The sequence below is a fragment of the Filicampus tigris genome, chromosome 1 (assembly GCF_054856515.1).
Source record: "Filicampus tigris isolate MCC_2025a chromosome 1, RoL_Ftig_1.0, whole genome shotgun sequence".
In the NCBI taxonomy this organism is placed as follows: domain Eukaryota; kingdom Metazoa; phylum Chordata; class Actinopteri; order Syngnathiformes; family Syngnathidae; genus Filicampus; species Filicampus tigris.
The window spans coordinates 13992805-14010874 of record NC_141217.1 but is presented as its reverse complement, the minus strand read 5'-3'; the positions used below and the strand labels follow the sequence as shown (position 1 = coordinate 14010874).

Genomic DNA, 18070 nt, shown 5'->3' with positions numbered 1-18070 from the left:
GTGTCATTATGAGAGCGTTTTAGAGGTGTGTGAGAGAGTTTTAGTTGTGTTTATGAGAGTGTTCAGGTTTTATGTGAGACAGAGCATTTAAATGCGCGAGACAGTGTTTCAGTAGTGTGTCTAAGAGCATTTCAGTAGTATTCGAATTCGAATATTTGCATTGTGTGTGCGTGTGTGCGCGCGTGTGCATGTGGTTGTACGAGCGAGCGTCTCAGTTGGTGTGAGCGGTAACCCTAAATATGTCCTGCCGGCCCCTCATTTCCCAATTGCACATAATACCTCTTATCACTTAGTCTCACACATGCACACGCATGCACACAATTACAGAGCATTGCGACATGACCAAAACGGACAGTTGAGTTCCAGTACCGACCAAGCTGGCAAAACGGTGGTGTGGTGCGAGACTTAAAAGCGCTCATTAGCTCCTCCGCTAAAGAGCTGTTTACTACTGCACCCGCTAATGGGCAGCTAGCTTGATGCATGTGGACATCGGGAGTGGTGTCCTATGTGCTCGCCTAAAAAAAAGAAGGGAAGAAGCTGAATTGAATGCAAAGTGCCAAATACAGGGCTAAATCAAATGAGTTTTTGTTTATTCAACTTTGGACGCACCTAACTTTGACGCTTTCTATACTTAATTCAAACTAATTAGATAATTAGAAGGGTTGTTGAGCTAGGGTTCCCTCTAAAGCTGTGCAGTCAATCCTATCTTCAACATAAAAACACAAACTCAAAAAAGTAGGAAAACTGGAGGAATGCTAAATGTTTCAGTACTCTGTCCTTTAACGCTATGCTAAGCTATGTTGAGGAAAATCCTGCCAAAATTGTGTTTGTTGCTGTTTCATGAAAAGATCAACCGCAAAACCGGGTTGTTTACTGCATGTTATTCTATCAGGCTGCATGTTATTCTATCGGGAGTTAGCAGACATGTAAGGCTTCTCACTGCACTGAATGTCTGACAGGCACGCCGGCCTCTGCCAGACTCCTCTTGGCTAAAATGTTCAAATGAATGCAATTACCAGTGTGCTAATTAGCCATTTGCGGCTGCTGAGAGATGTTTGGAGAGAAGATTCGCAAAGGATAGTCTGGGGACCTGTGATCCCTCTCTTGAACTGTTTTGGCAGAACTCGGCATTTTACTAAAAAATTGCGGTCTGTTTATCGCCATGCACCTATACAGCCGGGGTACCCTTCCGCCGTCCCTCTACCTGCCTTTTTGTGCGGCCGGAAAAAATAGTCATCGACAGTCTTTAGTCGTGGTTTAAACATTTCCACTGAGGTAGCGCCTCTTAATATCCGTGGGTAGGTCATTCCAAAGCACTAGTGCCCGAATAGAAAACGCACTACAGTAGAACCTGTGGACTTCTTTTTGGCTCTCGGGATCACTAAAAGGGCTTTAATGTTGTAAGGTTGAATGTTTTCTCTTTTTTTTTTTCTCTTTCTACTGGTCTTTCCATGGACTTACTGCACAAAGACAAATGATTCATCTCGTATCGAGAGTTTTGTATATTGTATTGTCTGAATAAAGGTTATTAAAAAAAATATTAATAACAATAAAAAACTAACATTGGGAAAACGTCACTTCCTCTTACCTGTTCCCTCACTCAAATCTGTCCCCCAAGCAACACCAACTCAATCTAACAATACTATTGTTACAGAAACATTGAAGCCTCACCGCGAAAATAGACGATTACAGAATGGTCTTCCGACTACGCTTATCCCAACTATTTTCTAAATTTCCTGTTGATCATTTATCGCCTACAAAATGGGCATTTTGTAGGGAAATGTGATATGTGAAATATGACGGCATAAGCAGATAGGAATGCCCAGCTCCGCTGTTTTGTTACCAAATAAACCGGAGAATGTGGCCGTATAATGTATTTTTAATTTACTGTAGTTTGGCGTGGATTCGTGGTTTCTCAGAATTGCTCTACCGTGAATGAACCAATTTCGCCCTTTCCCAACTGTAGATTTCTCCCTAACGATCAATAACTGACGCAAGATGGCTTTAAAGCACCTTTATTATATTTGTAGCACTGAGTGTTGAAATCTGCTGTGATTAATTCCCACAGCCTTTGGTAGTCGGACTCTGTGGAGTGAATCGGTGGCAGTCTGTCCATGTTTACAGATGGCGCTGGCTGGGATTAAAGGAAACAGTCCCTCACCAGCCTCCCGAGGCAATAAAAGAGGGTTGGCAGGGGGCAGGTGAAAGTAGCCGGAGATGAGATAGAGCAAAGGGGGGGTGGGGAAGAAGCAAGAGTGAGCGCAGTAAATAAAAAGGCGGGGGTGGTGGCTAGGAAACAAGAGCGGAGAAAGACTGAAAATAGGAAATATTGCGAAATAAAAGGTGGTGATTATACATTTCAAAAAATAAAAAATGTAGTGGTTGAGGTTTGGGGTGTACAATTGACAGGATTTAAGGAAGGAGGAAAGGCAGCAATGGTAGCAAGACAGACTGGGGGAGGTACTACAGAGATGAGGTCAAGGTGGAACTGCGCAGGAAGGAACCAAAGCTTGAGACACAATGTATTGTGATTCATAGCCTGCAGCAATTGCCACAGCATCGCATGCCTGTGTTTGTTCATCTGGGTCAGTGAACGAGAGCTACTCTTGTAACACTGATTACGTGTTTGAAGAAATCTGATGGGTTTGTATGAGGCTGCTCGTTTTTTGGGGGGGGGGGTTTAAGACCACCTCCAGCCACCTCAGATGAGCAGGCGATTATAGCGTGACCTTCCGAGGGCCGGGGTCTTATTGGTCTAGCCAGGGTGCATTAAGAGGGCCATAGCCCGGTCTCTGCTATAGGATTATATACCTGCTAGGTTTGCACAAATAGTGATACCTTGACTAACGAGTGCCCCTTACAACTGACAAGTTTTTCGAATTACGAGCCATCGCTTTTATTTTCAAGCCGTGATTTGAGTTATGAGCAAGCTTCAGATATGCACATAAAGTGGGGTGTGGGGGTGGGGAAATGAGAGCCACAGTCGCCGATGCACTTTCAGCCATCTAATGAACACGACATACAGTTAATGAAATAAAAAATGAAAACACTTGCAGGGAGCATGGAGAAAGCGCTCTAACCGTATGGTAAATGGACAACCTGACTGACTGTCCCCCAAGCAACAACAACTCAACAACAACTCATTGTTGTTCCTCGCCGCGGCCATTGAAGCCTCTCCGCAAAAAATAGACTAAAGACGGACTGCAGACGAAAGACGGATTAAATACATGGGCTTCCGACTATACTTAGTCCATCTACTTTAACATTTCCCCCGTCATTTGTCAACTGTCAGCAAAACAGGTGTCCGTCATAGGCGGACAGATGAACCGGTCCATCACATAGATGGAATGCCCAGCTCTGAATATATGTATATAATTTACTGCTTCTTTAAGTTGCAACAACAGCTACAAAATTGACTTGGAAGGTGCATGGAAAGTGTATAAATAGTCACAAAAACCTTTTCGGACAAAAATCTGACGGAAATTGAGGTACCATCATAATCCAGACCACACTTTTTTCAGTTATGTAATTTCCCAAACTCAGTTTTTGGAAGAATACTCAGGTTCACTGTTAGTTTAAGAGGCCACTTGTCAGAGAGATAGTGTGGCCTTTATGATTTGTAAGATGCTTGAAGGCTGAGTCCGTATTGAATTGACTGTATTCTCCCTTGTGTTCATTCTTTTTCCCAGGGTTGAAGATGCAGTGGCATCCCGAGCAAAGCCAGTGGGCTGAACAGCATTTTGACATCTCCTCGACCACATGCTCCCCAGCCCACAAAGCAGAGCCATACCGTGTACTACCCGGCCACCTACAGTGCTCCGCCGCCTACCAGTATGCCTGGGCGAACGATGACATCTCGGCCCTCACCGCCTCCAACATGCTCAAGAAATATGCCGAGAAATATTCCGGCATCCTGGAGTTGCCCGTCTCCTATCCCGAAGCCCCGAGTGTCCCAGGAGGGATAAGCGGACGGAAGGGTGAATCGGAACCCTGGCAGGACGGTGTCTATCCTATGAGCTGTATACCTGAGGGGGTTCCCATCCGTAAGGGAGGTGTTGCAGCAGCTTCTGAGGTGGTAACTGGTTTGTGTAGCTCTCCTGGTCTTGCCTCCAGCACTCTGAGCGAGCCCAGCTACTCCAGCAGCAGCTGTGGAAGTCACACCGCCACCACACTCCACTCTTCCTCACTGCCTTCTCAGGAATTCGACGTCACTTACAGCGGTTCCTACTTGCACAGTAGTTACAATACCCAATCCGTCCCTGCTCCTGCACATCCTTCCCCGTTGCACAGCTCTGGACTCCTGCAACCGCCACCACCACCATCTCACTCTACATTAGTTCCAGCATACAACGGAGGCTCCCCAAACTTGTCTAGTTATAATTACACCCCTGCAGGGTACCCTGCCCAGAGTTCAGTCGGGCCTGGATACAGCACTGGAGGAGTGCCCCGACCGTCCTCTTACCTCCCCTCAGGCATTGCCGCACCAACACCCCTTCCCCCTTATCCATACCATAACCATAACCTGACCCCAATCACCCCAAACCCTCTTAACAGTTGCTCCTCCAACTTGCTGAAGAGGAAAGCTTTCTACGTGACAGGCCAGGGAGATATTGACTCCTCTTATGCAAACTTTGCCTATGACCAGACTCGAAGTTCAAGCGAAAGCCCAATGTACAGAGTGGCAGATAGCAGCAGCACACACAGAAACTGTAATAGTCCCATTGGCAGTGGTTTTAACAGAAGTTCTGAGAAGCCATCTCTACTTTTTAATCCACAAAAGCAGTCCACACTGCCTTCGGAGGAGCAGCAGCAGCAGAGAAAATATAGCAGCCAGCCAACTCCCAATCAACTATCTCCATCAGCCTATGTCTCTTCTTCACTCGGGGTTGCTCGCATGGCAGACCCTCTCGTCAACTTTATACCCCCACCCCTCAGTGAGCAAAATGCTGAAGATCACCGTATCCATCATTCCCACTCAGGTGCTCCCTCCTCTTCAACCATGTCCTCCTCACACTCTGCTGAAGAGCAACTAAAAACCTGTGACCCACACCTTTTGGACATGGTAACCTCTGAAATTGTTCATCAGGGCCCTCCCATGGACTGGAGTGACATTGCAGGCTTAGAACTGGCCAAAGCGACCCTGAAAGACGAGGTTCTCTGGCCCATTCTACGCCCTGACATGTTCAGAAACTTAGGACCCACGCCACGTTGTGTGCTGCTGTTTGGCCCAAGAGGCAGTGGCAGGACGTTGCTAGGCCGTTGTCTGGCCATCCAGCTTGGGGCATCCTTACTTCGACTTAGTGGGTCTACTTTAGTCACCAAGTGGCTGACAGATGGGAAGGAAATTATCAGAGCGTCCTTCCTGGTAGCTCGCTGCCGTCAACCCTCTGTACTCTTCATTAGTGAGGTGGACATGCTGCTTTCGACGCAACTCACTGAAGAAAGTCCCATTAACAGACTAAAGAGGGAGCTACTTTCCCAGCTGGACTCACTTCTTATGGGCTCAGCTGTAGATGGAAGACAACAAGTATTAGTAGTTTGCTCCACAAGCAGGCCCCAGGACATAGATGAGGGGTTGCATAGGTACTTTGCTCGGCGGGTTTTGGTATCCCTGCCTGATAGTGCAGCCCGGCACCAGATTGTCAGCCAGCTCCTCACCCAATCCCAAAACAAATACTGCATGAGTGAGGAGGAGATGGCACTGCTTGTCCAACGCACTGAAGGTTTCTCGGGACTTGACTTGTCCAGACTTTGTCAGGAAGCCCATGTGGGTCTGTTACACATATCCACACAACAGGGCATGGAGATGGCTAGTGTGATTCGGCCACTAACCTACCAGGACTTTGAGAGGGTCTTTTGTAAATTTCATGCCAGTGTTTTGCAAAAAGAGATTGATATGCACACTGAGTGGAACAAAATGTTTGGATGCAGACGATGAAACTACGTACTTGAGGTAAAGAGGTCCTTTTCCTAAGGGCAGACACATTGTGCTGGAGAGAGGGAAAAAAAACAACAGTTAAGGCCTCATATATATATATAATTCACACCAGTGTTGCGGGATTTGTATGTACACTGTATATGTACTAGGGGTGTAACGGTAGGCTACATGTATTTGATTGTGTAATTTTCGGTACCGAACGTTGGATAAGAAACAGGTACATCATTTAAAAAGAGTCTCCCGGGCACTGAGCCAACGCAATAGATGTCTTCACAGTTCTTAAAGCATAATTCAGTGCGCTCTGTCCAAAGAGTCACCCAGCCTGCCTGGTTTCTTGATAGTCACTGAGGAAATGCAAAGTGCTAAGGTAACTTGCTCTTTACTAGCTAGCATGTTGGTTAGCTAAAGTATATACATCCATTTATTACAAGTAGGGGTGGGAATCTATGGGTACCTCACGATTCGATCTGATTTCGATTCAGAGGCCCGCGATTCGATTTAACCCCGATTCAGAGGCCTATGATTCGACTGCGATTCCGATGCGTCACTACATTTCCTTACATTTTATAGCCCATGTAAAACACTGGTACCTTTTTTAAAACAAAAAACTCAAGGAAGAGCAAAGATTTACATTTCACACTTTGACTTCGCTCCGCTCGTATGAGGGTTTGCTTGTTCCGCCATCTTGTCACGTATTAGCTTAGCCTAACACTGATGTCTGATGTACAAACGCACGGAATCGCTTGCGCATGCTTTTAGTTTTTTTAGGTAAACTTTAAACATCGATTATTAATACCTGTGAATCGATTCAGAATCTTTTTAATACGCCGAAGGATGCATCGAAAAAATGTTTAGCGTTCCCACCCCTAATTACAAGTATCATTATTGCTACAAGAGTTCAAGGATTGGCAACATGCGACACAGAGCTACGGAAAATGGGAGGGGACACAGAAGACCTGCTAACTGCCAAAGGTAACTTTTATGTAAAGTTTAAAATCAACAGAAAATGAGGTCTGCAGCAGCAAGCGACGTAACAGCGGAGCCGTGGCCAGCTACAAAAGGTAAATTAGCAAGATTAGAGATGAATAGGCTAAAAGAGGGAGCTACACAATGAACACACAACTGGAAATGATTCAATGTTTCCACAATACTTTCATTTCTTGGAGATTGGCGTATTGTTACACCCCTAATATTACATATACGATTCTTAACAAATATATTTGACCACCTGTAGTGCTTTAATGCTGACTTTCAATTTCAGTGAACTCTCCAACTATTAATGAACACTAAAACACGTTTTTTTTGTAGACACATGCTAGTAAATAACTAATTTGACAATGTAATTAAGGATTAATGCATGCAATTGTTTTTTTCCCCCTCTCATTGTACAACAGTGAAATGTGAAATTCCTGGACAATCTGCATTAAAAATATCTAATTTGAAGAGCTAATTTTCGAATGAGCCACAGAAACAACATTTTGTTAATTTACGAATTTATAACATAAATCTCACAACCAGTGGTGGTCTAATAAATTTGTATATCACCGTGTATGTATATTGTATATACATACTGTACAACTATTTACACACTCCCTCCTTAAAGTATTGTAATAGTGAGGCCAATGACTTTATTTGTTCTGTAGCCTGGAAAACATTTGGGTTTGACTTCAAAAGATGAATATGAGATCAACATTTCATCTTTTATTTCTTTCCACATATTTACATGAGGATCAGATCACTTACTTGCATTTCTTGCCCCTGATGAACTCCTTTGTCATTTTTTTCATTATTTGAATCCATGAAGAAGGATCTCCCAATCCATTTGGTTGCATCTTTTTTAAAAGCGGTAGACATGTTTTTTCAGACTTGGGAGTTCATTTTGCTGCCGCCCTCATGTTGTTCTTTAATGAAGTTCAGTGGAGACGTCTCAGACGAAGCCATGTACACCGCAGCCATGACATTAACTCCAATGAGTACTGCCGATCACTGCTAAAGGTATTCTTTGTCTCATCAGTCCATGAAAATGTTGTGAACTGGTTGTTAGTGAAGTTAGCTAAAATTACTTTGAAGGTTTTTGATTTGCAACTCTCATAATGTTTCTGATATCAACTGCAGTTGTTTTTCTTTTATTACCCGTTTTCTGCATACTTCATACTACACCAATGGGATTTTCTTAAGGATGTTCCAAAGGTTTGTACAATGGCTCTTTCTCAGCTTCACAACTGTTCACTTTTCACCCGAAGACAGCTCTCAGGTTTTCATGTTGGTTATGTTACGAACCAGTATAAATTTAGTATTTGAATATAAAAGCCAAATATATTATGATTGCTGTCAAACCCAAATGTTTTCAGTCGCAGAAATACATTTCTATCAATCCTCAAGGAAGGGGGGTACATATGAGATTTTGTTGGTTATCCAAGTGCCTGAAGTGGTGCTTTCTAATTTCATTTGCATCATAGTCAACAATCATAGATGGAATTGAGGAAAAAATCTGAGCTTTAAACCAATGGGGTTAACATTTGACAATTAGTCACGTTTTTAATGTCTTTACCGGCGCAACAATATTCTGGGCTTTGACCCCCTCGAACCAAACAAAAACTCAGGAAAAGGTTTGTGAAACCTACTGTAATCTGGAGATATTCCAAGAAGATGTACTCAAAGTACGTGTGGAAAGATCATACATATTATGTATTTTAAATTAAATTTCACAATTCCTCATAAGTCCCTCAACATCCTGGCTTTAATCCATCTGTAGGTAGTCGGCCATGTGCCCAGGCAGCAGGTGGTCCAATGTGCACTTCTAAGGCCAAGATGGTAAAAATGGCCAGTCAAGGAAAAGCTCTGTTGTTGTTAGCTTTTTTGTGTGTGTGTGTCTACAACGCAAACACTACAAAAAAATTCGGGGGAAAGATTTCACCTCCAAAATGAAAGCCGACTCACTGACCTCAATGAGCGTTTGCATGTGGACAAAAGGTCAAAGCACATTTGAAAATGTATGCTTTTGTTCAAATATCTATGTTTGTGTAGACCTGTCCAAGATGGTGGCAAAGCAGTGTAAGGGAGCCTGGCAAGCTACACGGGACGGTAACAACGAATGTACAGCACTTTGTTGTGGAATGATGAAATATTACCAATACTGACCATTTTTTTTCTTCTTTCTCAGTATCAAGTTTTAAAGCCCCTGTAAAGTGAAAATAGAGAACCCCAGAGAACAGTGTTGTTGTTTACAACTTGCCAAATTTGAATGATTAAAACAAAATGGCCATGCGTATTGGAGGAGGCTTCATAATTGTGAAAATATGAGCCATTGTCTCCATTGTCAATGCTGTGGTCTTGTCCACAAAATGCGGCCGCAATCATGCCCTCCTAATCTGTCAAATCGAATACCACTGCTCGAAAAATGGCTGGAATATGTCACACGGGACTGTCGCGGGGCTTTCCATGCCATGACAAGAAGCGCTAGCTGCCGGCTAGCTTGCAAGCTAACTGGCGCTCCTCTTGGACGGTGGACCGCCAGTAGTCTTGTCCGCGGCGTCACCTTTCTGCTTGGGAATTTAAATAAGACATTCAGCTGTTCTGTAAATTGGGGCATCCAGGGAAGATGCATTTTCGAGTAGTTAGCTCGAGTAGTTAGCTCGCTAACAGCACGATGTAGTGATAGAAATGGGACTTGTAATTATAATAAAAAAGCAACTCACAATTACGCCACTGTTGTGAACAAAGGCCATTAATTTTTTTTCCATAGTTGGCCGTTGCTGGGGGAACTCTGATGTGCGTCACACTGAGTTGTTTTAGCCACAACCCCACCCCACCAAAAATCTGGAAAACTGGAACTGTAAAAAAAAAAGTTTAATCCCACCGTAGATATCTGCATGTGAGTACTACATAATTCTAAATCTTTGCACTTTTTCAACAATTATCTTCAAACATGAATAATGTATTAAGAAACACATTTCTGAATTCACTTTGCAGGGTCTTTAATTTCTTAAATGTGTAAACTGAACTGTGTATCCCATTTGTGTTGTTTACATATTTTATATGGAGAAGGCGGGCATGAGTTATTGAACCAAACCACTCATATGATGTTGCATTTGGATGATTAAAAAAGTAAGTAATATACATATTACATGACAAGTTAAGATGTTTTTTTTTTTTAAATGTCCATTATGTTGCACTGAAATGTATTTTGGGAGTGATTGTCATCTACCTGCACTGTCAATGCCTTCAACCATTCTTTTAGAGCCAGCAGTTCTTGTTTTATTTGAACCTCTGATCTTACAAAAATGATGAAAGTAAATTATTTGGGCAATGGGCGACACCAGCACCGCCACATCGTGTTGCGGGGTGAGCTAGATTTGATGGCTATGAAAGACAATGAGGGCCAGTGCAGTGGTCCATCAGAGCGGAACAAAAAACAAAATCCCACAATTCCCCTGCAAGGGGGGTGGTTAAAACAAAACAAAACAAAACAAAGCAAACAAACAAAACAAAAAAAACAGCCAACGTTATTTCTACCTCAAGGCTATGGAAACCCTCATGGTGTTTACTTGACAGTAATTATTTCGACATGTGAGAGGTGGCAGGTTTAAGACGAAATGCATTGAGAAGTTCATAAAAATAGTAATAATAAAAAGAGTATGAATAATACCACCATGACATTTGGTGCAGTCTACCTCAAATGACTGTACTTTTAACATCTCATCCGACTAGCCAATTTGCATTCAACTGATGCTTGCACAGAAACCTACAGTTGTATGTATAGTCAAATCGTTTGCGAGCTACTTTGGTGAATGTGTATATACCTGAGCACCTTTTCACTGTTTTCTTTCCATTTTTGTTTGAGTGTGTTGCATTTTCCAGTATTTTAAAAACACACTTGCCCAAATTACCCAGCGTGTGTTGTGTTTGATGTAAATACATGCAAATCCAAATGTGCACTTATGAGTTTTCACATACTGCCCTTCTTGTTGCCAGTCAATGTATTTTAATGTAATCGAAGGCAGCAAATGTCATTAAAAGACAGCTGACAATTTTCTTGGGAATAAATCTTGTACGCTGTTTGTTTGTTTGTTTTAGTACGTACAGTATTTTATTACCTTGTGTCATACACGTCATTCTAAATCGTACACTAAAATTTATTTGAAAAGATGTGTTTGTATCAGTTCATATAATCTCAACATGGGCATCTGTTGCGATCATTTTAGCAAAAATTATCGGCAGCTGTACAAGACTTAATTTTCATGCAGAGTTGCATACTGCCGTTTTACAGAACCAAAGCCTTCAAGTGTAAACAACGCGTAACGTGTGTACAGTGTGTAATCTCAATCACTTGTAATAAACACATTTCCCAAGCACAGTGTAGTTTCAGTATGCTTAATCCGAGAAATACAACTCCACTCCACATAATGAGTGACGTAGTGTTACCTACAATGTACAGTGTGTCCTTTGCAGTGGTGTGGAACATCACACTCAAAAATATTTCTCATTTTCAACCCTCCTAGGTAGCAAAGTAAGGAGGTGAAAATAATAACAAATGAAGATCTGCGGGACAGTATCAATTAAAAATGATCATTGTTCTCTATGAAGACTAAATTTGTGTTACAGCTTGTATTGGATTAGATTTTATATGCCTAGTGTCGACCACATACAGTATACTGCATCTAGTTGTTGAAGGTGAGAAAAACAGTCCATAGATTAAAGTTGAAAAAATATAAATCCCGGAATGAGTACTGGGGGTGAATTGTTAGAGGTAACGCACTGTTCCTGCTTGGTGCTATGATCAATAGATGATGAGATAACCAGAAAAATAAAAGTGCTTTTGTTCTTTCCAGCGCGTAGATGATTTTCAATGTCAGAAGACGTCATCCAGGATGGCAGCGTTAGAGGTCAAAGATCAGCTTTCTAGCTCAGGAGTGTGTGTGTGTGTATTGGGGCTGTTCGATTTTGCCTAACAAAAAAATACAGATTATTTTCTCTCAAACCCGATTTTACGATTGCGATTTCTTTGTAAAATAAAAAATAATGTAAAATGAAGTATTTTGATTGTCTTTTATTTAAACTTAAAATTTCTTTCTTTGAAATCAAAATGCCTGTCAATTTAACTTAATACACATCCAACAATCCATTGGGATTAACAGCATTTTACTTACACAATAGATTTCAGATCTGTTCTTAATCAAACCAATAATGAAAGAAGAAAGTGCATATACCACCTGAAACGAAATCATCAACATGAGAGAAGATAGACAGTCAAGTCTGTAAACCAAACAGCAAGTCATTTTGCCAACCAGCTAGTGACTAGCCTTTCACCTTTCTCCCTGTTCTTACTTAAACATAAATCAATGATTAGTGCAAAACTGTCACTCAATAATAAAGTGCACTGTCAATCTTAAAGTACGGATGCATAGTCCAGCTGGACCCGAGGTCCGTTGTAGAGGAGAAAAAAAAGGGAGGACTTTCAGATGTTGAGTTACTTGCTCTCGGGTTGTATTGTACATGCGGGTGACACACTACACAACAGATCTATTTTTGCCCGATTTATTAACTAAACGCTCACTTGCCTGAGCAAATAGCAGAATCGCCGGTAGCCATGGATGTTGTCGTTGTGGTTGTTTCGGACTGCGCGCTCGTGGGAGGAGGAGGAAATGCAGAGGAAACTACGGTGGCTTAGATACACCAAAAATAACAAAATCGAATGTGCCAATTTGATCGTTTTATCCAGAAAATTCAGTTTCGGTTCAAAATCGCTTAATCGTGCAGCCCTAGTGTGTATACATATAAACTTCTTAAAAATAATTAAATAATTAAATTATTTATTTATTTATTTATTTTTTCCATGAATCTCACTGGGTGGGCAGTCTGTCAATCTGGGTGGGCCTTCGCGCACCCAGACCCACCCATGGCTCCGCCCCTGGCTCGGAACTTCTTTTTAAATGAACTAGCCAAACTACTTATTGCTACTTATTGTGAAATGAGCTGAATTCAGTTCACCGCCATCATACGTCACTCACATCTCACGTTTGCGCTTGCAATTAAAAGCAAAAAAATAAAACCAAAAAATCTGCCAAGTGATGTATGTGGAAAAACGTGTAAGTTGAGTCACATGTATTTCAAGTCACCATTGCATAGTAACATATTTTTGTACTCTGTTATAGTACAACACTATTTTGCTTGGCTTTTTGTTTTGTTTTCAAATCTATGACCGACTTACACAATCAAAGGTAGTTCAAAAGATTGTCTGCGTTGTTCTTCAGCCCGTCTGTTGTGACTCCAAATGAGTTTGCATCGTTTTTCCTCGTGCCATCCCTCCTTTGCCACCGATGCTTCCTCTTTATTTCATCCATTATTTCCTTGTTTTCTTATGTCCCTTTACTTTACCTGTGACAAAATGGTTGAAGATGCACTAATTGGTTGCGGTATCTTCTCACCACTCTGCTCATTGTGCGCCAATGCAGCCTGCTTCAGATGAATTGGGGGTCGTGCAGAGGGAGGCTGAGCTTTGGAGCCATCGCGTGTGGTTAATCCACTTTGCACAGGACACAAATCATTGGTCACCTGCATGATTCATTGAAAAACTATTTTTTCTTATATATGCGAGTCTTCATTGTAGTACAACTGATGGACTCGTAGGCAGAGCTAAATATACAAAACAATTGCTGTGCTTAAGCAAGAACCGTTTTTCCTTTTTTTCTTTTTTTTTTTTTTTTTTTACCACTTTGTCATTTGAAGTCCTATCAGCCTTTATGGAAATTTTTGCTTCTGCCTTCCTTTCGAGTGTGCACATAAACACCTTTACTTTATTGTATTTTTTCCCTCTCTTGACGACAGCATCATTAGTGCATCTTGTCCAATGCATTACACATAATTGGAATCAACATCTATTCTTGATGCTCTTGACCTTCCCCTTGTTTTGCAGCAAACGTTGTCTAACTGCTGAGAGGGAATCTTAACGAGGAAAACACATGCTAAGTGCCTTGGCTTTGTTTCATCAAGGGCAACATGCACCTCCCAATAGAACTTTGTTCTTTCTTTCTTATTTGACGATTATGACAAGAGTCCATCTGCGAGTCCATATCATTGAAAAAAAAAAGGGTTATACACAGTATTCTTATAGGCTATACTGAAGCATTTTTTAGATTGTTGCAAACTAAAGGCCAAAAGTCTTTTAGAGTATTTTTTGCACAAAACTGATTGGTTACTAAAAAAAAATATGTGTATAAATGTATATGTTTAAAGTACATTTCTAAGGAACTGCAAGCAGACCTCATAAAAAGTTGCCCAGGGCGATGACAGATCACCACTGTTGAGTGGGCACTTGAAGACCGCCTTCAACGCTGATTGTTTTTAAGTTTGGCCGATAGAAAGCTTGCGCAATACCAATTTGACCATGATTTGTGATTTATAGCTAGGATGTTTCAGGGAAAAAAGGACACCTGTTGCTAAACCTAGCCCTTAATTGAAAAACATTACAAAATATATTATTATTATTATTATTATTACTACTACTATTAAAACCTAGAGAAAAAAAACAAGTGCAGGTTTAGAATCGGTGCAAAAAGTGAATCCAGAAAAACGTACATGCGTCTCAGATTAAAACGTGGTAAAAATCTGTTGACAATTTTTTTCCCAATACCACTATGAGCACATCAAGCTGTTGCCATGGCAACACCGTAGATTCTATTTTCCTCATTACGTACAAGTGTGGACTCCAAATAAAAGCCAGTGGTCCAATTATATTGTTGCTTTAATGAATTAAAGATAGAGAGTCACAAAGATGAGCTGCTAAACCTGTGGAGGAGATTGTACATCGTACTTTGTACTCTGATGCTCGTCACTCATCAGTCAGGCCTTGTCCTTGTCAAACCACCCCCGCCTCCCCTCAAATAGCCCTAACCTCCCACCCCAATCGTCCAAGCCCTGAACATGGCACGTGGCTTTTGCCCTGGGGCCCATCCGACTGACAGCTGTTGATTTAGAAACCTCCAGCACATGCCAGATAAAGAGGGATTCAGTCACTCCCAATCCTACTCCGTTCTTTGACCCAAAACCTGATTCATAGCCGTTGGACTTCTCCGAGGCCCACAATAATCAAGCCATTGTGACGCAGCACACATCATTGGGTAGGATTTTTAGCCCCCCACCAAATCACCCAACCGCCACTCTCTCAAACTGTATTTTGCTGACTTATTTATCCAATCAAAGAATCGACTAATTATACCAAGCAAATGATAAGAGACATCAATAGACTGGATTTTGACCAGCTGTCATGAGAAAACGTTCTCTCAAGTCCTACTTGACGGCTGCTTTTAAGTCATGCTTGCCTTTTTCCACAGGTGGGCATTCCGGCAGACTGATGGAGCAGTCCGCTACTGACAGACGCCCGGTTGGCTGACGTTTCACGAATGACGGTACACTTTTTAAAAATGACAAGACTAACCACTGACAGAAGTGGTTTTTCATCCGTCAGAGTAATTATCACTAACCGCGTTCGTCGGTGACGGACTGTGACGCCCATTTTCGATACAAACCAGTAACTGAGTCATAATTAATTTGTGTGCATTTTCTGCACCGTCAATTTGAAATAAGGCCACGTTTGTGAATAAAGGAAAGGAAAATAAAACATTTTTTTATCCAATTAATCGACAAAATAATCAACAGATTAGTCGTTTCTTCCAATTTTCATGAGTTGCAGCCATAATCTGACCCAATTCTGACTTTTAGCAGCTCTACTTTAAAAAGGAATACGACCCTCCCTTCAAATGCAGTAAAATCCCACAGTGATGCGAACTTGCAACACTGCTGGCAAGATAGTTGATACAACAATATGAAATCGAAAATTAACCATAATATGGGAAAGGGTAGTCTACTCCGTGACACCCACTCAGTCGGAACCGTCCAGAAGACAAGCAAGCTAGCTGTCATGTCAGTCGTTCTGCTAACGTGGCAGCCCGTCCCAGAGTGACTGTGAACACGGTGGGAAACGTCGCCATCCTGACAAACACACACACGCACACACAAACAAAAGAGTCTTTCCCTGCTGCGACAAGACCGGTTGTTTTTTTTATCCACTGACGGATGGAGGTGGCGGCTGACACCGAAACACTCCACTGAACTTTCTTCAACGTTCCTTGAACATCACCCTGGTGTGAGAATAATAACCTAGGAAGAATCCGATTGAATTTGAATATTATCCTTCAAATGCCAGAGATATTCGAGATCAGGTCAAACAAGGACATTCCGAGTCCCCCGAGTCCCAAACATTCCAACATTTAATCACACGCTAATTGAGGAATTGTGTGACACCACGCCCAGAACGGGTTTTAAGGATATCTCTGCCATTATGACCCACGTAACCTTCCACTGCTCGCCGGAGCCCATTGTATAGCTAGTCCAATGCCAAATGCGGCTTTCGTTACCATGACAACGGGGAGTTGAGCTCGGGCAATTCCACAAAGCAATGGCCAGGCTTGTTGCCAATTTAATGACTTTGTGATGTACTTAACGACTTTTCGCACCCCATCTAGCGATTATTTTCCCAAAAAGCGATAAGTGAGAAAAATCAATTGACTTTTAAGTGGCGTTTTTGTCAAACTAAGATGAAACTCCCTGTACAGCAGATTGTTCTGCTTGGTGCACTGTCTACTGCAGGGGTGTCCAAACTACGGCCTGCCATGCATTTTTCAGCGGCCCGTGGCATATACTAAAAATGCCATTTTACACAGCTTGCAAGGCTAGTTAAAAAATACAAATTTGATTTTAATGTATTTCATAAATTAAAGACCACATATTTTAAAGTGGCGCTGGCATCATTCCATTTTTCTGTATGCAGTCCTCAAACAAAAAAGTTTGGACACCCCTGGTGCACTCCAAAAACAGTTGTGTTCAAAATAACGCAATTTTGGGTCAAGAATGGAGTGAACCACTACTTGGGTCAATTTGACCCAACTCTATGGGATGTTTTTGCGTAAAACAACGGCAAAAATGGGTATTTGTGTGCAAAACAACCCCAAAAATTGGGCTGTTTTGAACCAAACAATGCAAGAAGGTGGGTCAAATTGACCCAATTAGTGGATCGGGACTTTTGTGACCCCAAATTGTGTTATTTTTAACCCAACTATTTTAGAGTGTGTGCAGAAATCACATCACAGACCCTCAGGGTTCAGATAATCACCAATCACGGCTCACCTGTTTTCTGCAGCTTAGCTATGATTGGTCGTTATCTGAGCCCTGAGCAGTTGTGATGTCATTTTCAGTCGGCAGAAGTGACAAAATGGCCGCCCCAAGAGAGATGGCTAAAAACGGGTGGATTTTGCTTCGTAACTCATATTCCACAAACACAATAGTAATAAGAATGCTGCGTTTCAGCTAGCATAGAGCATATTCTTAAAAAATATACGTTTGGGTTGACTTCCGCTTCAAGCAAATTTCTCTAGTAAAGACTGTTGTTTTTTTAAAAATTTTGCGTAAGGACAGCAGGTTGATCATTACTTTTGCCATAGTTTTGTACAAAGGTATGACTGTGAGTGTCAGTACTTCGCCACTTCTGCAGTGAGCGGGCACAATTGAAGTTGGGTTGTTATGACTGACCCATCTACGTTTTCACGTTCAAATTTGATCTCTGTGGCATCACTGTGACGTGAGATTGTCCAAACGTAAAAAGGGTGCCTTGACTTGATAACGTTTGGGAAACACTGACAAAGACAGTGTTTTGCCACAAAAGCAAAATATTTCTTGGACTTTTTTCCACCATGTTACAGAAAATAATCAATAGGTGACTTTCAGCAAATAACGGATCTGTTCAAATAATGTTGGGATGTCAAAATTTAGACCTAAATCCCACTGAGAATCTGTGGCAAGACTTGAGAATTGCTGCTCAGACATTCTCCATCCAATCGGACTTAGCTTTGGGTACTTTGTGAAGAATAATAAAGAAACATTTGGGTCAGATTATCCCTGAAACTCTCAAGTTATAGTAACTCTGATTTTAACAAGGAGTCACCTTAGAAGCAGCAACCTTCACTATAAATTAAGAGGGATGGTTTCAAGCCACATATGACCATCTTGATTAGATGCATGCGCTTAATGGGATCAATTAATTATCTGTGACTAATTAATCAAGCTGAAAACAATAGC

General features: G+C 41.7%; 1 protein-coding gene across 3 annotated transcripts in view; it reads left to right on the top strand.

Annotated features, from left to right (window-relative positions):
- The window catches only part of LOC147152896 (fidgetin-like), a 29617-nt gene extending 18349 nt beyond the window's left edge, over positions 1-11268 (top strand). The window contains exons 3-4 of one of the 3 annotated variants that reach the window (XR_015088111.1): positions 3690-9022; positions 9684-11268. Coding sequence is in view for 2 of the 3 variants with exons in the window: in XM_086040366.1 (XP_085896492.1) it covers positions 3690-5938 (2249 nt within the window). In the remaining variant the exon portion in view is untranslated. Of the gene's footprint in view, positions 1-3689 lie in introns of all 3 variants that reach the window. The other 2 variants (XM_086040366.1, XM_086040285.1) reach the window with 2 other exon arrangements.
- Positions 11269-18070: the final 6802 nt, after the last annotated feature.